Below are 21452 nucleotides of genomic sequence, written 5' to 3'. Positions count from 1 at the left end.
TCATAACAAACGATTGGTAGTTTGGCTGATTGACCGATAACAGTGGTGGGTTGGTGAAAAAATAAATAAACATGTAAGAAAGTTAAATAAGAAGTTATAACGATTACTAAGAAGTATACACAAAAGCTTGCTGTTTTAAGGTAACTATTTAAACTACTTCTGCCTAATATATAAAGCATTTTGAATGTATTTGGCGCTGCGCAATTTAACATTGCATAGCCGTTATCGATAACGGTTTTAATCGATATTTGTTTTTCTTTATTTTAGGCGCAATTTTGGTTAAATTTTAATAATATATTTTATAATATGGCGCCGTCTCCATTGCACTCCGCCGTATTTGGGACTGGCGGCATTGATCTGGACAGTCTGGTGGAGATCTCTGGACCCGGGGACAGCGGCAAGAGCCTGGTTCTCCAGCATTTGCTGGCCCACTGTTTGGCGCCTTATGACTTCGGTGGCCGCCAGTGGGGCGTCATCCTAATTAATCTGAGCCATAAAATCAAGCGGGAATCTCTGATAAAGATTATAAAATTAGAGTTAAAAGCATATTCTGTTGCAGAAGGAACAAGTGAATCCCAGACAGAGGAGCAGCTGGCCAAGATTGCCGAGGAATGTTTGGGTCGCGTTCAATTCCTCAATTGTTTCTCCCACGATGATGTATCTGTTGCTCTGGTCGATGCCCGCTATGCTATCCTCAACGATCCTGGCCTGCAACTGATTGCAGTGGATACACTAAGCGAATTCTACTGGCTGGACATGTACAAGAAACCCGAGTTGGTTTCCATGTTTCAGCACTATCAGCATTGCCTAATGCGTCTAGGGAAGACCTGTAAGGAGGCTGTTGTATGCGGAATGTATACAGTGGACTCGAATTCCCTGGAGGATCGAAATGGTGAAGAACTACCGGATCTTAAAATAAGCCACCATGTCAGGATGCGGAAGGATGAAGGAGTGATCTCTATGAATGGACTGCCACTGGCCTTTAGTAATGGGGCTCATGTAGATTCTCGTACATAGCTAAGCAAGTAAGCAGAGTTACTTACTGTTTTGTATAAACTACTAACTAAGTCCAGGAATGTAACTACTAATTATGACTAAAAAGTACAAAGATTTACTCGAAAGAGTTACTTTTTCATATAGAAATACTATGTCTATAAGGACATCTCGGAAGCTGTTAACTGTTAAGTTATAGATTGTACCAGGGATATTTATAGATAGATAACTCTTAAGTATCACTAGCCTTTATGATATTATAAAACAAATCCTTTAGATTAGAATCCGAAACTCTTCAAGCTAGAGTAATAAGATGTCTTAAAGAACAAACTTTCTAAAACCAATTAAGAAACTTAAAAATAACCCACGATTATCATGATGAAAATACCTAAAAGTAATTTAAAATTGAATTTATTTCGATAATCATCAAGTCAGATAGGTATTATATCAGATCCCCTTTTGATATATCCCTTGATAATCCATTTTTTTCTTAACAAAAAGATTTCGGGAACCAGATTTTAAAGCTAAAAGTAGATTAGTGGAATGAACCCACTGAAAGTTAATAAGAAAAGCTCGCTTTTGTGACTTATTCCATTCAGTAATATATTTAATATTATATATCAGTAATATTATCTTAATTAAAAAAAATACAACAGTTCTTTAAAATTGTGTTGAAACCTTCACTATGTTCTTTTTTTGTTTTTCAGAAGGCCAACCCTACCAGAATTATACTTAAAACTAATGATTTCTAAAAGCTATACATAAGTAAGGTGGTTTTTTGTTTAGCAGTTTTTTTTTTCCATTTCTTTTCTTAGCATTTTAAGAAGCAATTTGTGTGTGTGTTTTTTTTTAGGTTTTTGTTTTGTTTTTTTTTTTTTGTGTTTTGCAATTTAAGAGAGGGGGGATTGAATTTATTTTGGTAGTGCTTAAAAGCCGGTAAATTAGTTGAAATTATTAAATACAATCATTAATTTAAATGTAATTTGTTTTCAATAAATAATTAATTGTTTAAATACGATTATTCCTTTCATGGCTTAGTCACAAACATTAAGACATTTGAATTTCAACGCTCTAATCACTCTCTTTCTATTTACATGTGTGTTCCTCGAGTACCTTTGTACAAACCTCACATTTAACCTGGCAACACCAGTGAAATTTGCAATTACAGCGTTCGTTAACTATAATGTTCTTTGTATTATAGCCCCGGCCGCAGCACAATATGGCACAGCTTTCCAATCCCGAGGAGTTTTTATGACACACACGTCCGTGTGTTCCAGGCCAATGCAGCGCGTAGCTATTCCGACACCAATCTGGACTTTCATCCAAGTAAATCAGATCATGAGCGGTTGGTACCTTAAATTGCAAATCCTTAATCTGCAGACGTCCACGTTTATTGATCTTCACCTTGGTGGCACCCTCGTATTTCTCCCTCAGATAGTCACCAATCTCACGGATCGAGGATAATTGCTGCCAGCATGTAATCAGGCTACAAGATCCTGAAACACCATGACATTTACAGGTTATGCGTGCCTTCTTAATTACGGCCCGACGTCCGGCCTCGTTATTGTGCAAATTCATCAAACTGCGAGCCTTTATAGTGGCCGAGCTGCGTGGCAGGATGCCATCTTTGTAGTTATCCTTAATACCATTCCTGGGAAATGCTGGAGCATCGGCGGCAGCACGTTGATTTTTTCGTTTCTTCTTGCGCGGCTGTTGATCGCCCTTAAAGAACTTGGTATTGACGATCTCCTGCTTGATCTTCTCCTGTAACTTAATCATCTCCTCTTCATCGATTTTAGATGTTAGGATCTCCTTGGTGATGCGCTGCTCCAGTTCCAATAAATGCTGATCGAAGTTCTCGTTAAGTAAGTGACTGTTATCAGCCTCAGTGCTTTTTCTAACATTTCGTACTATCATCGTGTTTGTATCATTTTTAACATCTACATTTCTATTTCTTTTGTTACCTACATTAAAAGCATTCGTATCATCCGAATGCATACGATTCTTATTGATCTCTTCGCGTTTTCTCTTAACGCCGCGAGTCTCTCGATTAGTTTCCTTCTCACGGGAATCTATAAAGTCTGTGGCAAATTTATAGGCAAATTCTAGATTATCACCACAGCCGCCCCATTTCCAATCGTCATGTAGCTGCTTGGGTCTTGTACCACGAGAGCAACTGCACGATGCCAATTGACCATCACGGCAGGCTCTGGCTATAAAGCTGGTCACCGTTGCCGCTGCCAAAGCATGAATGAAGGCCATTTCGGGTGCTGCTAGGCTTGTCATTGGACCAAAAACGGTTTCATCATTCGTTGTACTACAGTTCCAGCGTCGATTCTTGAACTGAAATTGACATTCTTGGATGGCAGCGCGTGCACCGCGACTTATTGCTGGCATAACACTAGTATGCTTAACACATTGCTTCTTTTGGCTATTGCTAAGGCCTATTGCGCTATAGCAGTTATTTGGATTAAGATCGATTGTCTCCGAATATGCATCTGCAGTTGGAGCTGTGTCATTGTGATGATCAGATGATGATGATGATAATGATGATGCTCCTCCTCCATGTTCTTCCATATTCTTGATAAGGAAATCCCTATCACTGCCAATAACATCTGCAGATGCCATCACAACATCGTGTTTAAAGTAATCCGTTAAGGATTTATTCTCCATCGATACCTTAATATAGTCTGGCGGCATTAGTTTTCTACTATTACTATTGCTATTGCTACTGCTGCTGCTGCTACTGCTGCTGCTGCTGCTACTGCTGCTACTGCTGCTGCTGATGCTGCTGAAGCTACCACTGGATGATGGTGAGCGTTCAACTCGCGAGAGAAGCTCACCATCGGATCCCTCAGCAGATACTTTAAAAGAGTCTGGTATCTCGATGGATACAGCAAATCTCTTCGTATTATTTATTGTTTGTATGATAGGCTCGAAACGAGGCTGCATATATTGCGACTGACCTCGGAACCATTCATCACGTTCCCGTTGCCTTTGTTGCTCCTCTCGACGACGTTGACGTATACATTTCGGTGACTCGGGGTTACGTAGACATGGCGGACGTTTTGTTGTGCGTAGCGGTGTACCTAGTTTTGGTTGGTTTATCGCCGGATTACGATCCGGTTCTAGCGAGGCATCTGGCATCATTGTCGACATCGTCTCGTTCAATAGTATCACCTGAGGCTCACTTGGTGTTTTCTGTCTACGATTATTGTTTGCCGCCGTCGCAGCACTTGAGGAGGTGTCAGTATCTGTTGGTTTAAGAAAGGATTGATTATTGGCTAATTCCTCGTTCTGATAGTAACCACCAATAGGTTGTTCGCCTGGGCTGTTATATGGTCCACCTCCATCCGGAACCTTTGGTGTTGGCGGGGCAATGGGTGCGGAATACTGATGAATCGGTCGCTGTGGACGTTTCACATTCGTTGGCAGGCCACCGGATGATGTCTTTGCCTTGTCCTTTTGCAGACTTGGGAACTTAACAAACTTTGATTCAAAGTTTGAATTGGTTTTTGTCATATTATGTAAAAATAGTATATGTTTTTTTAGATCATCGATATTAGAGGTTGGATCGCCCTCAATCTGGGCCATTGGCGATGGCAGAACAGTTGTTGTGGCTTTAACATTTGGTAGCGATGAGGAGGGATTCGGTGTGGTAACAACCCAACGTGGATCGGGTGATATATTCTTTAATGCCATTGGGACAATAAATTTACGATCTTCATCTGTCAAACTGGCTGGCAGGCCATTCTCATCGGTATCCTCGTCAAGGAGTATTATCTGCTTTTGATCCATTTCCTCTTGTATTGGATGTATTGGGCGAGTGGTGATATTGTTGTTTGGTGAATCGAATACCAGTCTTTTGGTGAGATCGGCCTTAACGAAGCCAGTCTCTGAGTCTCTCAGATCCACTGGCTTTATAAACGTGCCCAGCTTACGTAGTCCCTCCTGATGCATATTAGCCTGTTCATCTTTTGTTATATTCAATGGTATACTGGAGTTGGCTAATTGTTCAATTTGATTGCCAAATTCAATAAATGGTGACTTGAGGCCAAGGTATATCCATGTCGGCACTCCTTGTAGTCCAACTGTGGCATATGCCCGTTGTGGTGTTAAATGCAGCATACATATTGCACGCAATAGCCACAATAGAAAGTGTTTCTTTCTGAAGCAAATCATTATGATTATTATTTATATTATTTATGCTTCTGTTGATTATTATTATTCCTCTTCAGCTGATGATGATAATGATGTTGAGTGAGAGAGTGTGTGCGTGTTTGTGTGTTTGTGTGTGTGTGTGTGTGTAAGAGAGGGAAGGGGGATTTAGGATGTGAATGAAAAATGAAAAATGTTTTTCGATAACACCACTAAGAAAATCGATTGACTGTTTAAAATTTCCTTTAAGTCCATGAATATATTGTAAAATATTTGTGATTAGCTGCTTGCTATTGGCTTCCAGTTCATGCGCTCGCTGAGAATTTGTAAAATAACAAAATGAGAACTGGATTTGTGCATAGTATGTATGTATACAATCAACCACAACCACAACCGCATCATGCACGAAACGAAACTCGCGACGAACTAATCCACCCTCAACGACAAATTGTAAACAACTGAGCTGAAGAACTCGTTCGGCATTTAAGTCTTTCGTGGTAACAAACGCAGTCGAAAATGTTGCGCTCGCCAGCTCTGGCAACGGCTGGCAACGGCGACCAACCACCGGACCCACCACCACCAACATGTTGCAGACGACGATGACGGCGGCGCGACCAGTGACTATTCTTATTACTAAAGTCATTACATGGGTAAGCAATGTTCTTCCACTATTTATCGTATATTACAGTTATTTTTTTTTTAACTTAAATGTTATTTGGAAAGGAAGCTGGGATTTGGTAGCTTTTTTTTACAGTAACGATTAACCAGTATCTTTAAAATGTAGGGAAAATATAACTGTAAAATAATAAAAGATCTGATTAATGATATAGAAAATTGTTACTAAGTTCATTTTTGGCTTTTAAACTAAAATATTTAATGTAAAAAATGCAAATAATATCAGACATAGGTTATAATATGTCTTTGCAGTCTCGAAATATTCTATATTTTCCAAAAAACCTTCCAAAAATTGACTTTTTGTACCCTAAACAAGCCTTTCCTTTAACCCTTGCACCTTAACCAGATTCCTAAAAACTAAAACTTCTTTAATAAATATTCAAAAATTAAATTAAATTCACACCATTTACCAAATTACAGTATCAAAAACGTAAATTCATTTATTTGGCTATATTTTGGCAATTCACAGCCTATTATTTACATAAAAAGAATTTTCGAAGACACTCTCTATTCGAAATACTGTTTAACAAATATTTACAGGGTATTTTCTTTTTTTTTTTTCCACTTGTGCAACTTACGTACTAAGTTAAATAAATAAAATCACGGATTTCAAATAGGGATATCCCCAATTCTAATGCTGCATCTTGTTGGTTCTGGCCAATGTTAATGAACTGCCAATGCGACGGCGATCGAAGAATGGCTCTGGCTCTTCCAATGCACCAATGGCCGTGACTGCAGCAAAACTGGAACCAGCTGGCTCTTCGTATAGGACATGGCCAACCTCTTGCAGAAAGGAGGTAATAGTACTATCCACCTCATGTTCATAGCTCACACGCATAGGAGCCAACTGGTGGTGCAAACGTCCATTGTTCACCGCTGCCGAAAGGCTTTCTCCACGTAGCAGGTACTTTATAATCACCTGAAAGATTAACAATGAACGAAATTAAATAATTATCTTCAGGAAAGCGGAACTAAAGCCTAAAAAATACTTACAGCTGCCACACTGGTGGTAATGCGAGTGCCACCTGCTGCTCCAACTAGCAGACGAACATTTCCATCGTTATCCACAATGATGGCTGGACTCATAGATGACATGGGACGTTTGCCGGGATAAATATAATTAGCCGGAGAGGCTGGCACACCAAAGCCATTGATCACGCCCGGAGTGGAGAAGTCATCCATCTCGTCGTTTAGGATGATGCCAGTACGCGTGGAGGCCACCTTGGAGCCAAAACTAAGGGTGAGGGAAAAGCAATGATAGCTTAATACATAATAACATAGTTTTTATTCATAAAATTATAATATATTTAAGAAATATCTACAAAACCGCGAATTCGTCATCTTAAATTTTCCCTAACCCTATCTTAGACTCAAACCAGATTTCTTAGTATATTTTTGGTATTTACCACTATTTAAACCGCTATTGTTGCACAAATACAAACGATTTTTATTTTCAAAGGTTTAAATTTTCTTTAAAAAATTCCATATAAATTATTAAAATTGCTTACAACTGGATAAAAAAAACGAAATAACTTGCAATAAATTGGAATACCCTTGATAAATGAAAGTTTTAGCTACTTTCGTTAAAAATCAACAACTTCGTTAGAGTTTAAGAGTACATTTCTCCAGCAAGGTGGAAATCAAGATTTGTTTCCCCTGTTTTTCAAATGTTCAATCGAACCTTCAATTCAAAAGCATGGTGGATAAAAGAGAATGTTAATATATGTATGTGCCACAGCATACTTGCAACGCATTTTTGTTTTTTGGAGAGAGAACTCTCACCACTGTTGCTGTTCCCTCGCACATGTTGGATATGGTGAAAAGTGTCATTTAGCTTCCAACATGGCTCTCACCAGAGGTTGCGCACAGGTTCGGGCACACCAAATGGTGTTTTATGCACAGAGAAAAATCATTAATATGATATTCTGAGTTTTTAGTTAGTTAGTCTAGTTAAAAACTAAAAAAATTAATAAGATAATGTAGATAACTTTTGAATTTTTGCATCAGCAAAAGTTCTTATTTTGATCTAACTGAAACCCCGAAAAATCTAGTAAATTTAAAAAATTAATAAAAAAAATTTCTTTACTTACTAGTTATTAATAGTACTGGTAATGGAAACGGCATCACCATTAGTGGCCAATACATTCATATGGGCAGTACCATGATCTTCCTCTACCGTAAAATTAGCGCCATAGTAAAGATAATCCTGTGAGGTGCTATCATCGTGGATCAATTTCCTTATGCTATCCAAGAATTCCGGCTTAAGCATCTGCTCCAGCGTGGCATTGATGGATGGACCGTTATCGGGATCGGCATATAGATCACCCAGATTTGTCCTCTGACCATAGGCATGTTTAAAAGTCTCCACAGCTCGTTGCCAATAGACCTGTTCATCGTCCGTATTCAGTTCAGCCATTACATTGAGGATAAAGGCCAAAACCGGTCCACTGCTGGGCATGGGTGTGGAGTATAACGTATATCTGCCACTTACATTTGCGGCAACGTGTCCATCGCTATCCCAACGAACCTTAAAGTCACGCAGATCCTGCTCTGTGATAATGCCACCCATCTTCTGGATATCTTCGACGAACATTTTACCAGTCTCACCGCCATCGTATATCTCCTTGGCTCCATTCTCGGCAATCCTCTCCAGAGTATCGGCCAGAGCTGGACGCTTTATATATTCACCTTCGATGAAGGGTTCCTGGTTTTCGTTGAGGAACACAGCGGATAGCCCAGGATCCGCCTCGATATTTTCCAGTTTCGATTGGATAGCAGAGGCAAGGTAGCGGGAAACTACATGACCCTCGCGGGCCAACTTAATGGCCGGCTGAAAGAGACGTTTCCAGGGCAGAACGCCATAGCGACGATGCATCTCCCAGTAGCCCAAGATCTCGCCAGGCACACCTCCCGCCTTGGCGCCCGTTATCTCTGACTGGCCCACGAACATGTCCTTGTGGGCAGCCGCCGGAGCCGATTCCCTGGCAATCAAAGTCTCCACTTTCCGGGTACTTCTCGTATAAATGGTGGCCACAAAGCCACCGCCAATGCCCATGGAATGGGGCAACAGTAGACCCTCGCACAGGAGGGTAGCAATAGATGCATCTACAGCGGAACCGCCATCAGTCAGAACATCACCACCCACGGCCGCACAGCCAATACCATTGGATACCACGGCTCCACTGATGTACCTCGAATCCCGATTCTTTAAGCCAAAGACCAAGCCCAATGTCAGGGCCGTCACCATAATGGCAGCCAGTAACAGCCATAAGAGAAGCTTCTTACTCAACGCGAATCTGAAAGAGTAAACAGTATCAGGGGATCAGTTATCGATCATCGATCATCAATCATCAACCAACTGCGATCTGCGATCGTCATTAGACCCTCGAGACTGAAGAGCTCGAGGACCTGGTCGAGTGGAGCGGTGGCGGCGCTGGCGATTAGCTTTGATTTAGACGCCGCTATCAGAACTTGGCCAAAATGCCAAGTCATGCGATTGCAGGCAGCCCCGAAATGGGTAATACCCTACTATATTTAAACGTCTTTATCGATAAGTTATTTATATACTCAAAAAAACAAGGGTGTCTTTGATACTTTAAGGTGAAAAAACTTCCACCAAACTTCATACAATTTAGTTTCCATTTTTGAATTTTACACAAGTGAAGTCACATTGTTATTAAAACTAAACAAAATAGCCAACTAAAACAATGATGATAGTTCCAAAGTAAACTATAGATCTATTTGATCGATATCAAATATCGATTATCTTTAATCTTTATCGATTAATATCCCAGCTATGAACTATAACAGATTTGTATAGATAGGAAATCCATAAGAATGATTACTTAAGAGTTATCATTACGTTTCGTAAGGTAAACAAAGAATGGATAAGATTACCACTAAGACCTTTCTATAGACCAATTTTTATCTACCAATTTTGATAGCCAAGGACTGTGTAATCTTTGGCCATTAAAGTCCAGTTAAATCAAATTAGCCGAATCATTGCGATCGATCTATCTGGAAACGAGTTGAATGAATGAAAACAACTATCTTAAGATTTCAGTAGCTCCCTCTCTCCTATCTCTGGGAAATCCGAATGAATGATTGCCTTGGGTCTCTGGAGTGTCCCATGACAAAGGGATTTTTAGTGTAATGTCCCCGCCATATGTGGTAATGTCCACGTACTGGATGAGTCCATGCACATACCTTCTGGCCAAAGAGAGTGCTTATCTCTATTTAGAGTATTTCTTTGATAACAAGCAATGATCATAAAAATGCCAGAAACCGGAGATCATAAAAACTCGAGCGCTATTAACAAGCAATTTTCTATAATTAACGTAGATTTATCATGGGGGAAAGTCGTTTAGTGCCCGTCATGGCCAAAAAACGCGTCCTAGCTAGCTTAGCCCAGCCATACGTGATCACAAATATTTCCATCTTGATATGGTACAATCGATCGATCGATCGATACGATAGATTATCGCTTCACCACCCGTCTGCAGATTAAGATCCTCGAGGGGCACTTTCTACTGTTTTTTTTTTTTGCCAACTCATTCTTAAGAGTTTAAACCAACTTGATCTGCATATTTTATGGTATATGCGAGTACAACGATAAGATATTCACTTCATTCAAGTTCTCGTGAATGCCCTTACGATAGTTTATATACTCTATATACTACTATATATGTATATTTGTGGATTTTATGACATTTCGGTAGCATTCTAATGCCTCCAATTGATCGGGCACCGCCAACAGGTGGTTTTAATTGCTGATTGGTCCTGCGATAAGCCACTTTGGCGGTTGGGATTAAAGCTAGCTAGCTAGCTACCTATTATCCGTCTTTATCAAAATGGACTTTTTTTTTTTTTGGAATGTCAAATGCCAAAGTCAAAAAACTGTAAACATTTTATGAGGTGGGATGGATGGATGGTCTTTGAACCAAAAGAGCAGGAATATAAAAGGAAAAAATTCCGGAAAAATGAAATATAATTATTGAGTATGAGGCACTTGATTATGAAGCGGTCTTTAAACAACTGATAAAAAGTGATCAAAATGTTTACGGAACTCAAGTGGTTGCTATTATATGGTTAAGTACTTGAGGGGGATATAGTGTAAGGTTTGCAAGAACAGGATAAATAGGGTGATCTTTTGAGAAGAATATCTTTTGGTTTGCTTAAACTATTTTTGAAGAGATCACTCTTTTGGGATGTCCTATGATAAGATACTTTATAATCTTTTCTAGAAACTTTTTTTAGATCTTTCATTAGAAGGGACTAGCTTTGGAAAAGAGGATAAATAGGGTGATCTGTTAAGAAGAACATCTTTTGGTTACCTTTATAAACTATTTTTGAAGATATCACTCTTTCTGGTTGTCCTGTGATAGGATCATTTATGATATGTTTTAGTAACTTCTTCTAGATCTATCTTTGAAAGTGACTAGGTTTGGAAAAGAGGATACATAGGGTGCTTTTTGAAAAAGAACATCTTTTGGTAAACTTAATAAACTATTTTTAAAGAGATCACACTTTCTGTATGTCCTATATTAAGATACTTCATGATCTTTCCTAGTAATTGAAAAAGTAACTTCTTTCAGATCTATTTTTGATTTTGACGACTAGCTTTGGAAAACAGGATGATCTCTTAAAAAGAACATCTTTTGACTACCTTAACGAACAAATTTTAAAGTGATCACTCTTTCTGGTTGCCTTATGATAAGATATTTTATGATCTTATCTATTAATTGAAAAAGTAACATCTTTTAGATCTATTTTTGGAAGCAGGATAAACAGGGTGATCTTTCTTTTGGTTACCCTAATGACATATATGTAAAGTGATCACTTATAGAACTTTCTGGATGCCCTATGATAAGTTACTATATGATCTTTTGGTATACAGAATACTAACATCTTTCACTTACAGAATCTCTCAGTGGAAGCTGCAAGCTGTTTTGGAAATCGGGATAAATAGGGAGTCCAAGGGAGTACAAGGGAGTACAAGGGAGTACAAGGGAGTACAAGAAAGTACAAAGGAGTACAAGGGACTAATAATAAACCACTTCCAAAATGATCACAAAAAAACCACCTTCCGGATGCTCTATGATAAGATACCAACTATGATCTCCTCTTGGTATGTGGAATGGAGACATCTTTTAATTACAGAATCGCTAAAGAGATCGCTGCTACGACAGGTAAACACTTTTAATCACAAAAAAACAAGAAAAACCCATTTCTATTTATCAGTCTCTTCCAGACCGCATATATGCCCAGTCATTGGAATCGAATCGTGTGTCTGCCTTGGAGCTCGAAGATAAGTCTTGTGACGTTTTTAACAGAGAGGAAGAACGAAAGTCATCCTTGGCTGATTGGGTGAGGTGGGAAATTAAGTACAATACCTAGCGATAGAACCCCATACAGATGCGATATACACGGTCATTCCCAAACGTTAATTGTGCTGTGATTTCCATGAATTATGCATATTTATATATATATATATAGTAGATGATGGAGCAGAGAGAAGCTTGAGGAGGGGACCTTACTCGATGAGAAACCAGTTTCTAACGCGTCATCTATTTAGCGTCCATCGAAATTAGCTAACAAATCATTCAACTAATCGTTGCATTACTCCTGTATTTTTGGGTGGGGGGTCCCCGCCTACCCTTATAAAAATTTTTTGGCATGTGGTATTATTATTCCAATCTTATCGCTTGCATATCCATAAAGCCTGTCAATGATCCAAACTGAATGAACTGGTCCCTAAGAATTCCCATTTAGTCTTAAGGCAGTCATAAACTTCATTCGCCTTATAACCGGCCATATCTCAGTTGGGTACTATATCTTATGATGTGTCGTAAAAAGGGGCAATCAAGTGTTAAACCTGCTAATTACCGACTTTCGACAAGTTTTGATAAACTTCGGGCTAAAGAATAGGAACTTTGTAGAGCTCTCTCTCTGTTGGTTACCTATTAAATGACGCATTTTGGGATCCTCAGATTAAAGCCACAGTGGCAGTCACATTATTAGCAATTCTAAATTCAAGACAAATACAAAACAAGATATGATCTTATAGACCAATTCAAATCACATAATAACTACTATAAAAAAATATTTAATAATATCGTGCGAAAAGTTAAGCTGCTAATTGACATATTTGTTGTTTGATATATCTTATCTGACACGATCTAGGCGGGGGGTGTCTTAACCGATGTTTTTTAAATGTACTCTGACTTGCAAAAAACAAAATCTATATAATGGGGCAAGTAAATTACAAAGCAAACAGATAAAAAAAACTGAATGGTTTTTTAACAACCAATGTTTTTTTGTTTTTCTGTTGTTTTTCTTTTAACACTGTGCTGTACGTCAAGTGCTTAATGTGAGAAAATAATGTGTTTTAGTTGATTTTTGTTAGACATTTGATATTTACACAAGTGGAACTAAAATAATTTATCGCTTCTGTGACTATTTTTCTTCTTAGTAAAAATGTGTAAAATGTTTGACATTAACTAGCTGGCGGAACTAAAACTGATTTCTCTTTTTATTTGTTTACTTTTTTTTTTTTGGAATTTCAAAGTTTTGCACTAATTTTTTGTCATTTATTGTATATGAAATATACTTTGTGACTTTTAATATTTATATTAATTTTATTTGTTCTAGCCTCGCTTGATATTTACAACAAAAGAAATGAGAATTTTCACAGTTGGCAGATTTTAATTGCTATGGTTGGCATTTGATATTCGATATAGGTTATTAAATTAATGATATACGGGGTGGACTTTTGTAAGACGAACTTTGGAATGTGATATTTGTTGAAGAAATATTGTCATCGTTTTCAGTTTTTTTTCTTAGAATTACTTTTGATTTTTAAGTATTTATAAATTTTTAAAGTCTTTGGTCTTAGTTCCTTTTACAGAAGTCCAACTGTAGTATCTCCCGTTGTTTTATTTTTTTTTACCATTCTTACCTCATTTTACGTGATTGCTTTGCCGGATTTTGTTATATATATTTACAGAGTTATTTAATGTTTTGAAATTGGAAAATGGCAAAAACTTGAAAGCCTTGGCCACAAAACACAGAAACACCAAAAAACAAAAGACTTGGACTTGGACTTGGAGACGGCACGGTAAAATATAAAAAAAAAACAATATGTACAACAGAGTAAAGAAGTGCTCTGTGTGTTTTTCTTCTTCGAATAAAAAATGAAATTTAAAATTGATATTCCGCTTGATTCCAGCAGCTCCCGCCTGCGAGCACCTGTTGCGATCGACTGATGGCATTAATCCGTCCAAGTCGCCGAACATCGACTCTCTTTCGATGCCTAACTGTATATTTCCCTGCACACGACCCATTGAAAGAGCGAAAGAGATAGTCACCGGGTAGCGGTGGTAGAAAGAGCGATAGTGGCAGCGTCAGAGAAACGAAACAAAACGATCGGCTTTGAGCTTGACCGCCAAAGCTCGGGCGGCACAGCTATGTACATAGGTAAGGTATAGGCTAGGGTGACGCAATGGCTGTGCGTGCATTGTCATTGGCAAAGCTGTTATGCCTAAAATTGGCAAGCAATAGAATATCGATATGCCAATATCGTATCGATTTTGTGTTATAAATATCGAAAATATATGGTAAAGTTTAGATTTCTTGTTAATCCTTTAACTTGAAATAATCCTTAGAATAAAGGATTTTTCTGTATTTTTATTTTGTAGATTTTTATTTCTAACTTTTTGGTTATTTTTTGATATTTTTATGTATTTTTAATCGATTTTTATAGGCCAACGTCGATCTATACATCGTACTAAAGGTATTAAATTAACTTACATAACTTATATTTTATGTAACACTAAGTTTACATCTTTATTTTTAGATACAATGCAATGTTCAAGTAATGTCTTATCATCTTTCAAAGGTTTACCCATTTGAGCTTTAACCTCAATGGACTAATACTTAGATTCAGGTCAGTCTCACGTTTTCCTACTAAATATAACAATACATCAGGGTCATGGCAAAACTATATTTACTACATTCATTACTGACTAGATATACATTTAATTTCCGCGCTTGGTTTACATTTAATCAAAATATAATACGTTCTAGCAGCAGCCATTCTAGACTACATCCATGTCTTGGGGACTCTTAATTTAGTTCAAGATTAGCCGAAATAAATTGAGTAAGACTATTCAACGCCAGTGTGCTTGGGTCTTCAAAAATAAATAAATCTTCTAATCTGTAGCTTAATTGCATATCTAAACTATACTGATCCTTGGAAGCATGCGTTGGTTCTGTACGGCAGAGTCATCTGTTCAGGATTAGCGCCATCTCTCTTGCGACGCCGATGCCTGTATGATGGTCTTGTGGAGTTGCTGCTGTTGCGTCAATGTATTCTTCGTGGAAATGGTTCCCTGATTGCGATGAGAATTCTGGGCACGCTGGAAGCTAGGCAGCGGTGCCTTCTTCTCGTGGGCCAGCTCCGTGTAGGCCAGCTTCCGGCGCTGTTGAGGCGGAATCTTCTTGCAGTAGGACAACAGATGGATATGGAGAGTGCGTTCGAGATCAAATTTGCGATCACAGAACTTGCACAAATTGGCAGCAGTCAGGGTGGTGCTACTCTCCCTTTTTGTCCTTCGTCCCCGGAAGCGCACCTTGAAGTCATCGTCGTGGGTGCGACGATGGGCACCCAACAGTGATCGAATGTGGAATTTGGCCCCACAGATGCCGCACGAATAGCTGGGCATGTGATGATGATTCTGGGCATAGCTGCTCAATGGCTTTAGCTGCAGTCGCCCGAAGTCTTCCTCCACAATCTCTTTGCCATCCATCGTAAGGAAACCTTTCTTCATCGTTCCGCTAGGAGTTCTCTGGGCGGCCGTAAGAGCAGCTATTTCCGCCGCCTCGGCCTCGTAGTCTCTCGGAGTTAGACCATTGCGACGAGGGGACTCCAGGTATACTGTTGGAGAAGGTAGAAGTTTGGGTGAGTACTCTTTTCTTAAGCTCCGGAATATATCATATTACATACTATTGTATCCCCCACGCATACGATTTTCAAACTTGTAGACCTTTTCCTGCAGTGTTTCCTCCTCGTCGAAAACCATTTCTTTAACTGGTGCCAGAGCCGGTTGCTTTTTAGTGTGCTTGCGACGGTGTCCTCCATGACCAGCTGTGCCACCGTCTGATGCATCAGCCTTTCCAGCTCCACCACCGCCTGCTCCACCGCTGCCTGCTCCACCGCTGCCTGCTTTTTTGCCTCCCTCTGCATTGCCTTCTGATGAACCATTTACTGTTTCACCACTTACTTTTTTCCCGCCTCTGATTTGCTTTCCCGGACAAGAAGGAGCATTCCCTCGATTTGACTCGGACAGGTAAATCAGCTTGCGCTCCACCGCCTTGCGGGCATTCTCCACCTCCGACTCCACCAAGTCCTGCGGCTGAGTCCTGGAACGGGAGTGGCGCTTGCCGCGCTTCACCTTTGTTGGCTTCTGAGACTTATTCATATCAAATGTGTGTTTTATGTTTTTTTTTCGTAGCTTCAGCTCGATGTCAATCGGTGTAAAACAAATTCAAATTCAAAACTGAATCGTAAATGTAGAGTCCTGGAATGAAATAAAGAACGTAGTTTGCTGGGTAAGTATGATGTGAAAGAAAACACTCACTACTTAATTATTACTTAATTTTAGTATTTTTTAAGTTAATAACTAAGAAATAAGTTTAAACGACTAAAAAGTTACTTTAATGTTATTAACATTAACATTATGGCAAGTAAACAAGTCAAGAGCTTGTCCACGGTTCGTGTCCGCGATAATGCGTATCTTGAAAGCCAAGTTCTTGTCCATGGCAAGTGTCTGTGATAATTGGTATTAACAGTTAACATTACGAACGGTCACATTGACCACCGCGTGCAGTGAATTTTTTTTGGCCAGCAGCGCAGAAAAAGCAGCTGAAAACTGGAAAAGACAGCATAATAAATCGTCGTGCCGAGACAATTGAAACGCGCGCCCGCCATTTAACGAGGATTGTCAATAGTGTTTGCCGTTTTTCATTTGTTGGCCACCGATTCCGGAATATGAGTGATACGCGTGAGCAGATTCTGGAGCAAATCAAAGTGCAAGGCGATCTCGTCCGACAATTGAAGGCAGCGAAGGAGTCAAAGGAAAAGGTCAGTTTTTCTTTAGTCACCACTTCCAATTAGTTTGCCCCATCCATTAGCCAGCTAGCCTCCTCCCGTCCCGGGCCATTTTCCAGTGTGCCCTCCCCCTTTGTGTGTGTACAATGAAACAAGTGCAATTTGTTACTGTAATTTTTGGCCCTGCTTTCGTCATCAAATCATTTTCGACAAAATCCCATTCACATATTTCATCAGATTCAACATTAAAAAAAAAAAAGCAACTTAAATGAAAACAATGCCATGCTGCGCTGGCATTTGGATTTCTTTTCAATTTAGCAGTGTAATTAGATTGAAATGCAACAACAGAAGAGCAGTGCAAAAGGAAAAAAGGAAAATTAAAAGAGCGCGCAGACTTTCACATTTACATTCGCACATTCGTGCCACTCTGTTGTTATTGTTGTCTCGCTCTGTCCAAAGGCAATTGCACAGCTTCTATTTGCGTTGGTGTGCAAGTTTGTTCTAAGCAGTAATGCCAACAATCGCTTAAAGTTTGCGGCTAAAAAAAAGCTAAAACCAAACTAAAATATAAATTTACAAATTAAAAATTTCATTTAAATTTCAGAAATTTTATCTCTAAAAAAAGCCATTTTATATTGTATCTATTTATTATTGTTTAGGATTTATTATCCCAAAACTATTAAAAAATGATCTTTCCTATTAGCATTCAGTTAATTGGAAAACATTAATTTTATTGTAAATAAGACCTTATCTTCCAATACGAATATGCCAATTGGCTTAGATGTTTATTCCACTTCTCAGCTTATTCCTAACTAGAGTATATAATTGGGTATATGCAAAAAGCCAATTTTATCTAATAAATAGCTGGGGGTGTCAGCACTGTGTGTGTGTTCTATGACCGACTGACTGACTAAAAGAAAGAGAGGATAAAGACTAAGAGAGGCGACTGGTCAAACAGGAGGCATGTACAAAAGGCACATGGTGGTTATAGCGATTATATCAAAAACCTGCTAGACAACTATCAGCCGATCCGAGCTATAGCAACTGCAACATGTGATTTGGGCAATAAGGAATTCAAAAGTTAATGGCTTACCTCCAATTGCATTTTAAAATGCTCATAAATATCTTCTTCTTCAAATATCTTTAAAGTTAAAAAACGTTGTCAAAAAATCATATTATTTTTAATCGCATGGTCAGTTTTGGTTTTTTTATAACTTTCAGTCTGATTTTTGCCTTGCCATCAATTGGTTTTAAGCCCACTTTTTTAAAAAATTAAAAAATTTTCATTTATACAAAACAAATTACCGATTATTGTACTTTTACATAATATTTAAAAAGTGCAAAAAGTGTTTTAAATAAAAGCTTATGAAATGTACCAACTTTTTTAGAGTGTTTGGTAACCCCTTTAAGTTACCGTTGCATGTGTGCGAGTGAGTCCAATAATAGTCACCATGATCAGCTGTCTAACGGGAATCTGGCTGAGCCTGTGTGTCTGTGAGCCTGTGTGAATGTGTGCGAGTGAATGAATGTCCTTGAATTCTTGAGCTTTCAGCTTCCATTAAATCGCGTCACTTTCCAGTTTTTTGCGTTTCAAGTGCCCAAAAAAAAAGTGTTATTAAAATCGAAGAAAATAAACTTGCTTTCAAAACAAGTTAAAAAAAAAAAAAAACAACAAAAATTCAGCGCTGACGGTCAATGGAACGCAATATTGTATTATTATTTTTTATTGCTTCAGCTGCACACGCACACACATAACATACTACATACTACATACAACTTCATTTCTACTCACCAAAAAAAACTAACTAGTTGTAAAATAAGCAAAAATTATTGTTGTTGTTGTTTAATTAGGTTTGAAAAGTTGCAAAAGAAAGTTGTTGCAAGAAAAGAAAGAAAGAAAGAAAAAATTTAAGAAACAAATAAACACATGTTGCGTTCAATTGGCCGCCAGTGGCGCTGTAGTGCTGCGTTTCAGTGTGCAACGTTCCAGACGGCAACCTCTGGCGGCGGGCGCGCCAGCTCGTCCGGCGTACCAGCCCAACAACGACAACAACAACAACAACAGCCACAAAAACAACAACAAGCACAAGAACAACAACAACAACATGAGCAACTGCAGCAGGTTAGCATCTAAGCTATTAGCCTTACCTTTCCCCTCTCTGTAAAATATGTCCTTTCATCCTTTATTGCAGATCGATGAAGAGGTTGCCCGCCTTCTGGCCTTAAAGGCCAAATTGGGTGGAGATGCCCCGCCCGCCAATCAAAAGTTCACCCTGAAGACCCCAAAGGGCACCAGGGACTATGGTCCCCAGCAGATGACCCTACGCCAGGGCGTTCTGGACAAGATCGTTCAGGTATTCAAGCGTCACGGCGGTGAAGCCATCGATACGCCTGTTTTCGAATTGAAGGTGAGTTTGGATAATGGGTTGGGGGATTCAAAATCGATGTCTAGAAACTTTACTTTAGCTACTAAAAGAACAAATCTGAGAATCGTTAAGAATTACCTTATACAAGTTCCCACATATTTCTAAAATATAAACACATGCATCTGTATAAGGCCGTTTGAGATTTATTTTTAGAAATGTGATAGCACCAAACAGCGGTCAGCTTAAGTGATAAAGAAGCCAGTGTCTTGAATATTTAAATATTTCTAAAATTAAACTAACAAAACCTATACAAATTCTCGATCTTTCCCTATCTAAGTTCTCTGACTCACTTTCTTATTAACTCTTTCCAATAGGAAGTGTTGACGGGCAAGTACGGTGAGGACTCAAAGCTGATCTACGACTTGAAAGACCAGGGCGGTGAGATTCTATCGATGAGATATGATTTGACTGTGCCGTTGGCTCGTTACCTGGCAATGAACAAGATCTCGAGCATCAAGCGGTATCACATTGCCAAGGTCTATCGACGCGACAATCCGGCCATGACCAAGGGTCGCTATCGGGAGTTTTACCAGTGCGATTTCGATATCGCCGGAACTTATGATCCTATGTTGGCGGATGCCGAGTGTGTTAAGATTGTGTCAGAGATCCTGGACACCCTTGACATCGGAGACTATGTGATAAAGCTAAATCACCGTCAACTGTTGGACGGCATGTTCCAGGCGTGTGGAGTGCCAGCGGATAGCTTCCGCACCATCTGCTCGGCTGTGGATAAGTTGGACAAGGTAGGCTTAATCTGTTAAAAACAAATCTTTGAGGCATGTAATTCTAATGTATCGGAATTTTTCAGTCTCCCTGGGCGGATGTACGCAAGGAGATGGTGGAAGAGAAGGGTCTGGACGAGGCGGCAGCGGATCGAATTGGCGAGTACGTTCGGCTGAGTGGCGGTGCCGAGCTGGTAGAACAGCTGCTAGCTGATGAAAAACTCAAGGCTGTGCCCAATGCGGTGAAGGGTCTGGAAGGCATGCAGCTGCTTCTCAAGTACTGCTCCATCTTTGGTCTGGAGAAGCGCATTAGCTTCGATTTAAGTCTGGCCCGTGGCTTGGACTACTACACCGGTGTGATCTACGAGGGTGTGCTGAAGGGAGAGTCCGCTGCCGTGGCTTCACCGGTAAAGACATCACAGCAGAACGGAGAGCAGGCGAATGAGCCGGCTACCGTGGGATCTGTAGCTGGAGGCGGTCGCTATGACAACCTAGTAGGCATGTTTGATCCACGAGGCAAGGCTGTACCCTGTGTGGGCGTCTCCATTGGCGTGGAGCGAATCTTCTCGGTTCTAGAGGCGCGGGCTGCCTCAAGCGGTCTGAAGTTGCGTACCAGCGATGTGGAGGTTTACGTGGCCTCTGCCCACAAAGGACTACACGAGCAGAGACTGAAGGTTCTCAACCAGCTATGGGATGCGGGCGTGAAGGTGGGTTCGACCATGAATCTTTGTGGCTTTATATTAATCTTGAACTCTTTGCAGGCGGAGCACTCTTATAAACTGAACCCTAAGCTGTTGGTACAGCTGCAGCACTGCGAGGAGCACCAGATACCCTTAGTGGTTGTACTTGGCGATGCGGAATTGGCACAGGGATTGGTCAAGCTGCGTGAAGTGACCACGCGCCAGGAGACCAATGTCAAACTAGAAGATTTGGCTGCTGAGATACGGCGACGGCAGCAGACTGCCTAGGCTGTTTTTTTTTTTTTTTTTATGACACTGATATTAGCAAAACAATAGCGCTCCTGCTCCTAATTTATGAACCATCCAGCATCGAAGTATACATATATTTTTTTTCCTATTTGTACGTTTTGTATTTTTGGTGTCCTGGCCGGAGGCGCCACGTGCTACTATGCTTAGGTCTACAGTGTAACCATAGGAATAAGTGCGGACAACTTATACCAAAATGAACACTAAAAAGAAACAAATAAACGCTTAAGCGACTTGCATTTAAGCCGGAAATGGTTGTTTTTCTATGGTTTACAATTTTGTTAACCATTTCAATTTAAATTATATTGTTTTTTTTTAATATATTAAAAATAAAATTTAAACTTGTTATGAATGTTTGGTGGTTGCCTGAAAGTATGCTTTGAAA

The 21452-nt window shown here is 39.5% G+C and overlaps 7 protein-coding genes across 10 annotated transcripts in view; 4 read left to right on the top strand and 3 right to left on the bottom strand.

Annotated features, from left to right (window-relative positions):
- The first annotated feature begins 39 nt into the window (after positions 1 to 39).
- LOC108109970 (DNA repair protein XRCC2) lies at positions 40 to 1766 on the top strand. 2 transcript variants are annotated; one of them, XM_017218790.1, is made up of 3 exons: positions 40 to 140; positions 268 to 1025; positions 1701 to 1766. In XM_017218790.1, the coding sequence occupies exon 2, from the start codon at positions 307 to 309 to the stop codon at positions 1015 to 1017; it is 711 nt and encodes a 236-aa protein (XP_017074279.1). In that variant the 5' UTR covers positions 40 to 140; positions 268 to 306; the 3' UTR covers positions 1018 to 1025; positions 1701 to 1766. The 2 variants fall into 2 exon arrangements, with proteins under 2 accessions (XP_017074279.1, XP_017074276.1); XM_017218787.1 differs by lacking the exon at positions 1701 to 1766 and having other exon boundaries at positions 268 to 1659.
- Positions 1767 to 1818: 52 nt separating this feature from the next.
- Positions 1819 to 5631, bottom strand: LOC108109968 (protein Wnt-5). The gene has a single exon (XM_017218785.2). The coding sequence runs from the start codon at positions 5173 to 5175 to the stop codon at positions 2080 to 2082; it is 3096 nt and encodes a 1031-aa protein (XP_017074274.1). The 5' UTR covers positions 5176 to 5631; the 3' UTR covers positions 1819 to 2079.
- A 609-nt stretch (positions 5632 to 6240) lies between these two features.
- On the bottom strand, positions 6241 to 14157 carry LOC108109933 (glutathione hydrolase 1 proenzyme). The gene is made up of 4 exons (XM_017218733.2): positions 13784 to 14157; positions 7917 to 9122; positions 6820 to 7060; positions 6241 to 6745 (listed from the first exon to the last, which is right to left on the bottom strand). Exons 1-4 carry the CDS (start codon positions 13786 to 13788, stop codon positions 6458 to 6460), a joined length of 1740 nt encoding a protein of 579 aa, XP_017074222.1. The 5' UTR covers positions 13789 to 14157; the 3' UTR covers positions 6241 to 6457.
- On the top strand, positions 11146 to 12272 carry LOC108109940. Its single transcript, XM_017218742.1, has 2 exons — positions 11146 to 12014; positions 12077 to 12272. Exons 1-2 carry the CDS (start codon positions 11682 to 11684, stop codon positions 12194 to 12196), a joined length of 453 nt encoding a protein of 150 aa, XP_017074231.1. The 5' UTR covers positions 11146 to 11681; the 3' UTR covers positions 12197 to 12272.
- A 656-nt stretch (positions 14158 to 14813) lies between the features above and the next one.
- Positions 14814 to 16416, bottom strand: LOC108109938. Its single transcript, XM_017218739.2, has 2 exons — positions 15830 to 16416; positions 14814 to 15760 (listed from the first exon to the last, which is right to left on the bottom strand). Exons 1-2 carry the CDS (start codon positions 16302 to 16304, stop codon positions 15123 to 15125), a joined length of 1113 nt encoding a protein of 370 aa, XP_017074228.1. The 5' UTR covers positions 16305 to 16416; the 3' UTR covers positions 14814 to 15122.
- A 253-nt stretch (positions 16417 to 16669) lies between these two features.
- Positions 16670 to 21311, top strand: LOC108109934 (histidine--tRNA ligase, cytoplasmic). 3 transcript variants are annotated; one of them, XM_017218736.2, is made up of 6 exons: positions 16670 to 16966; positions 18924 to 19055; positions 19126 to 19341; positions 19674 to 20102; positions 20168 to 20788; positions 20843 to 21311. In XM_017218736.2, exons 1-6 carry the CDS (start codon positions 16874 to 16876, stop codon positions 21047 to 21049), a joined length of 1698 nt encoding a protein of 565 aa, XP_017074225.1. In that variant the 5' UTR covers positions 16670 to 16873; the 3' UTR covers positions 21050 to 21311. The 3 variants fall into 3 exon arrangements, with proteins under 3 accessions (XP_017074225.1, XP_017074224.1, XP_017074223.1); XM_017218734.2 differs by having other exon boundaries at positions 16859 to 16966; positions 18785 to 19055; XM_017218735.2 differs by lacking the exon at positions 18924 to 19055 and having other exon boundaries at positions 16671 to 16966.
- LOC108109935 overlaps positions 16881 to 21452 on the top strand; it is a 61618-nt gene continuing 57046 nt past the window's right edge. Inside the window, exon 1 of the mRNA XM_017218737.2 lies at positions 16881 to 16966. The gene's annotated coding sequence lies outside the window, so the exon portion shown is untranslated. The remainder of the gene's footprint in view (positions 16967 to 21452) is intronic.

Source organism: Drosophila eugracilis, unplaced genomic scaffold (genome assembly GCF_018153835.1).
Source record: "Drosophila eugracilis isolate 14026-0451.02 unplaced genomic scaffold, ASM1815383v1 contig_394, whole genome shotgun sequence".
NCBI lineage: Eukaryota > Metazoa > Arthropoda > Insecta > Diptera > Drosophilidae > Drosophila > Drosophila eugracilis.
This window is presented reverse-complemented; position numbering and strand designations above follow the sequence as displayed.

Excerpts from the sequence above, each read along its gene's own strand:
- LOC108109940 (XM_017218742.1), top strand. The coding sequence starts at position 11,682 with ATGCCCTATGATAAGTTACTATATGATCTTTTGGTATACAGAATACTA. Across the intron at positions 12,015-12,076 it reads AGAGATCGCTGCTACGACAG|ACCGCATATATGCCCAGTCA; the intron begins GTAAACACTTTT and ends AGTCTCTTCCAG.
- LOC108109934 (XM_017218736.2), top strand. The coding sequence starts at position 16,874 with ATGAGTGATACGCGTGAGCAGATTCTGGAGCAAATCAAAGTGCAAGGC. Across the intron at positions 16,967-18,923 it reads CGAAGGAGTCAAAGGAAAAG|ACGGCAACCTCTGGCGGCGG; the intron begins GTCAGTTTTTCT and ends GCAACGTTCCAG. Across the intron at positions 19,056-19,125 it reads AACATGAGCAACTGCAGCAG|ATCGATGAAGAGGTTGCCCG; the intron begins GTTAGCATCTAA and ends CCTTTATTGCAG.
- LOC108109970 (XM_017218790.1), top strand. The coding sequence starts at position 307 with ATGGCGCCGTCTCCATTGCACTCCGCCGTATTTGGGACTGGCGGCATT.
- LOC108109968 (XM_017218785.2), bottom strand. The coding sequence starts at position 5,175 with ATGATTTGCTTCAGAAAGAAACACTTTCTATTGTGGCTATTGCGTGCA.
- LOC108109933 (XM_017218733.2), bottom strand. Across the intron at positions 7,061-7,916 it reads ACCAGTACTATTAATAACTA|TTTTGGCTCCAAGGTGGCCT; the intron begins GTAAGTAAAGAA and ends CCTCACCCTTAG. Across the intron at positions 6,746-6,819 it reads TTACCACCAGTGTGGCAGCT|GTGATTATAAAGTACCTGCT; the intron begins GTAAGTATTTTT and ends TTAATCTTTCAG.
- LOC108109938 (XM_017218739.2), bottom strand. The coding sequence starts at position 16,304 with ATGAATAAGTCTCAGAAGCCAACAAAGGTGAAGCGCGGCAAGCGCCAC. Across the intron at positions 15,761-15,829 it reads TATGCGTGGGGGATACAATA|TATACCTGGAGTCCCCTCGT; the intron begins GTATGTAATATG and ends CTTCTCCAACAG.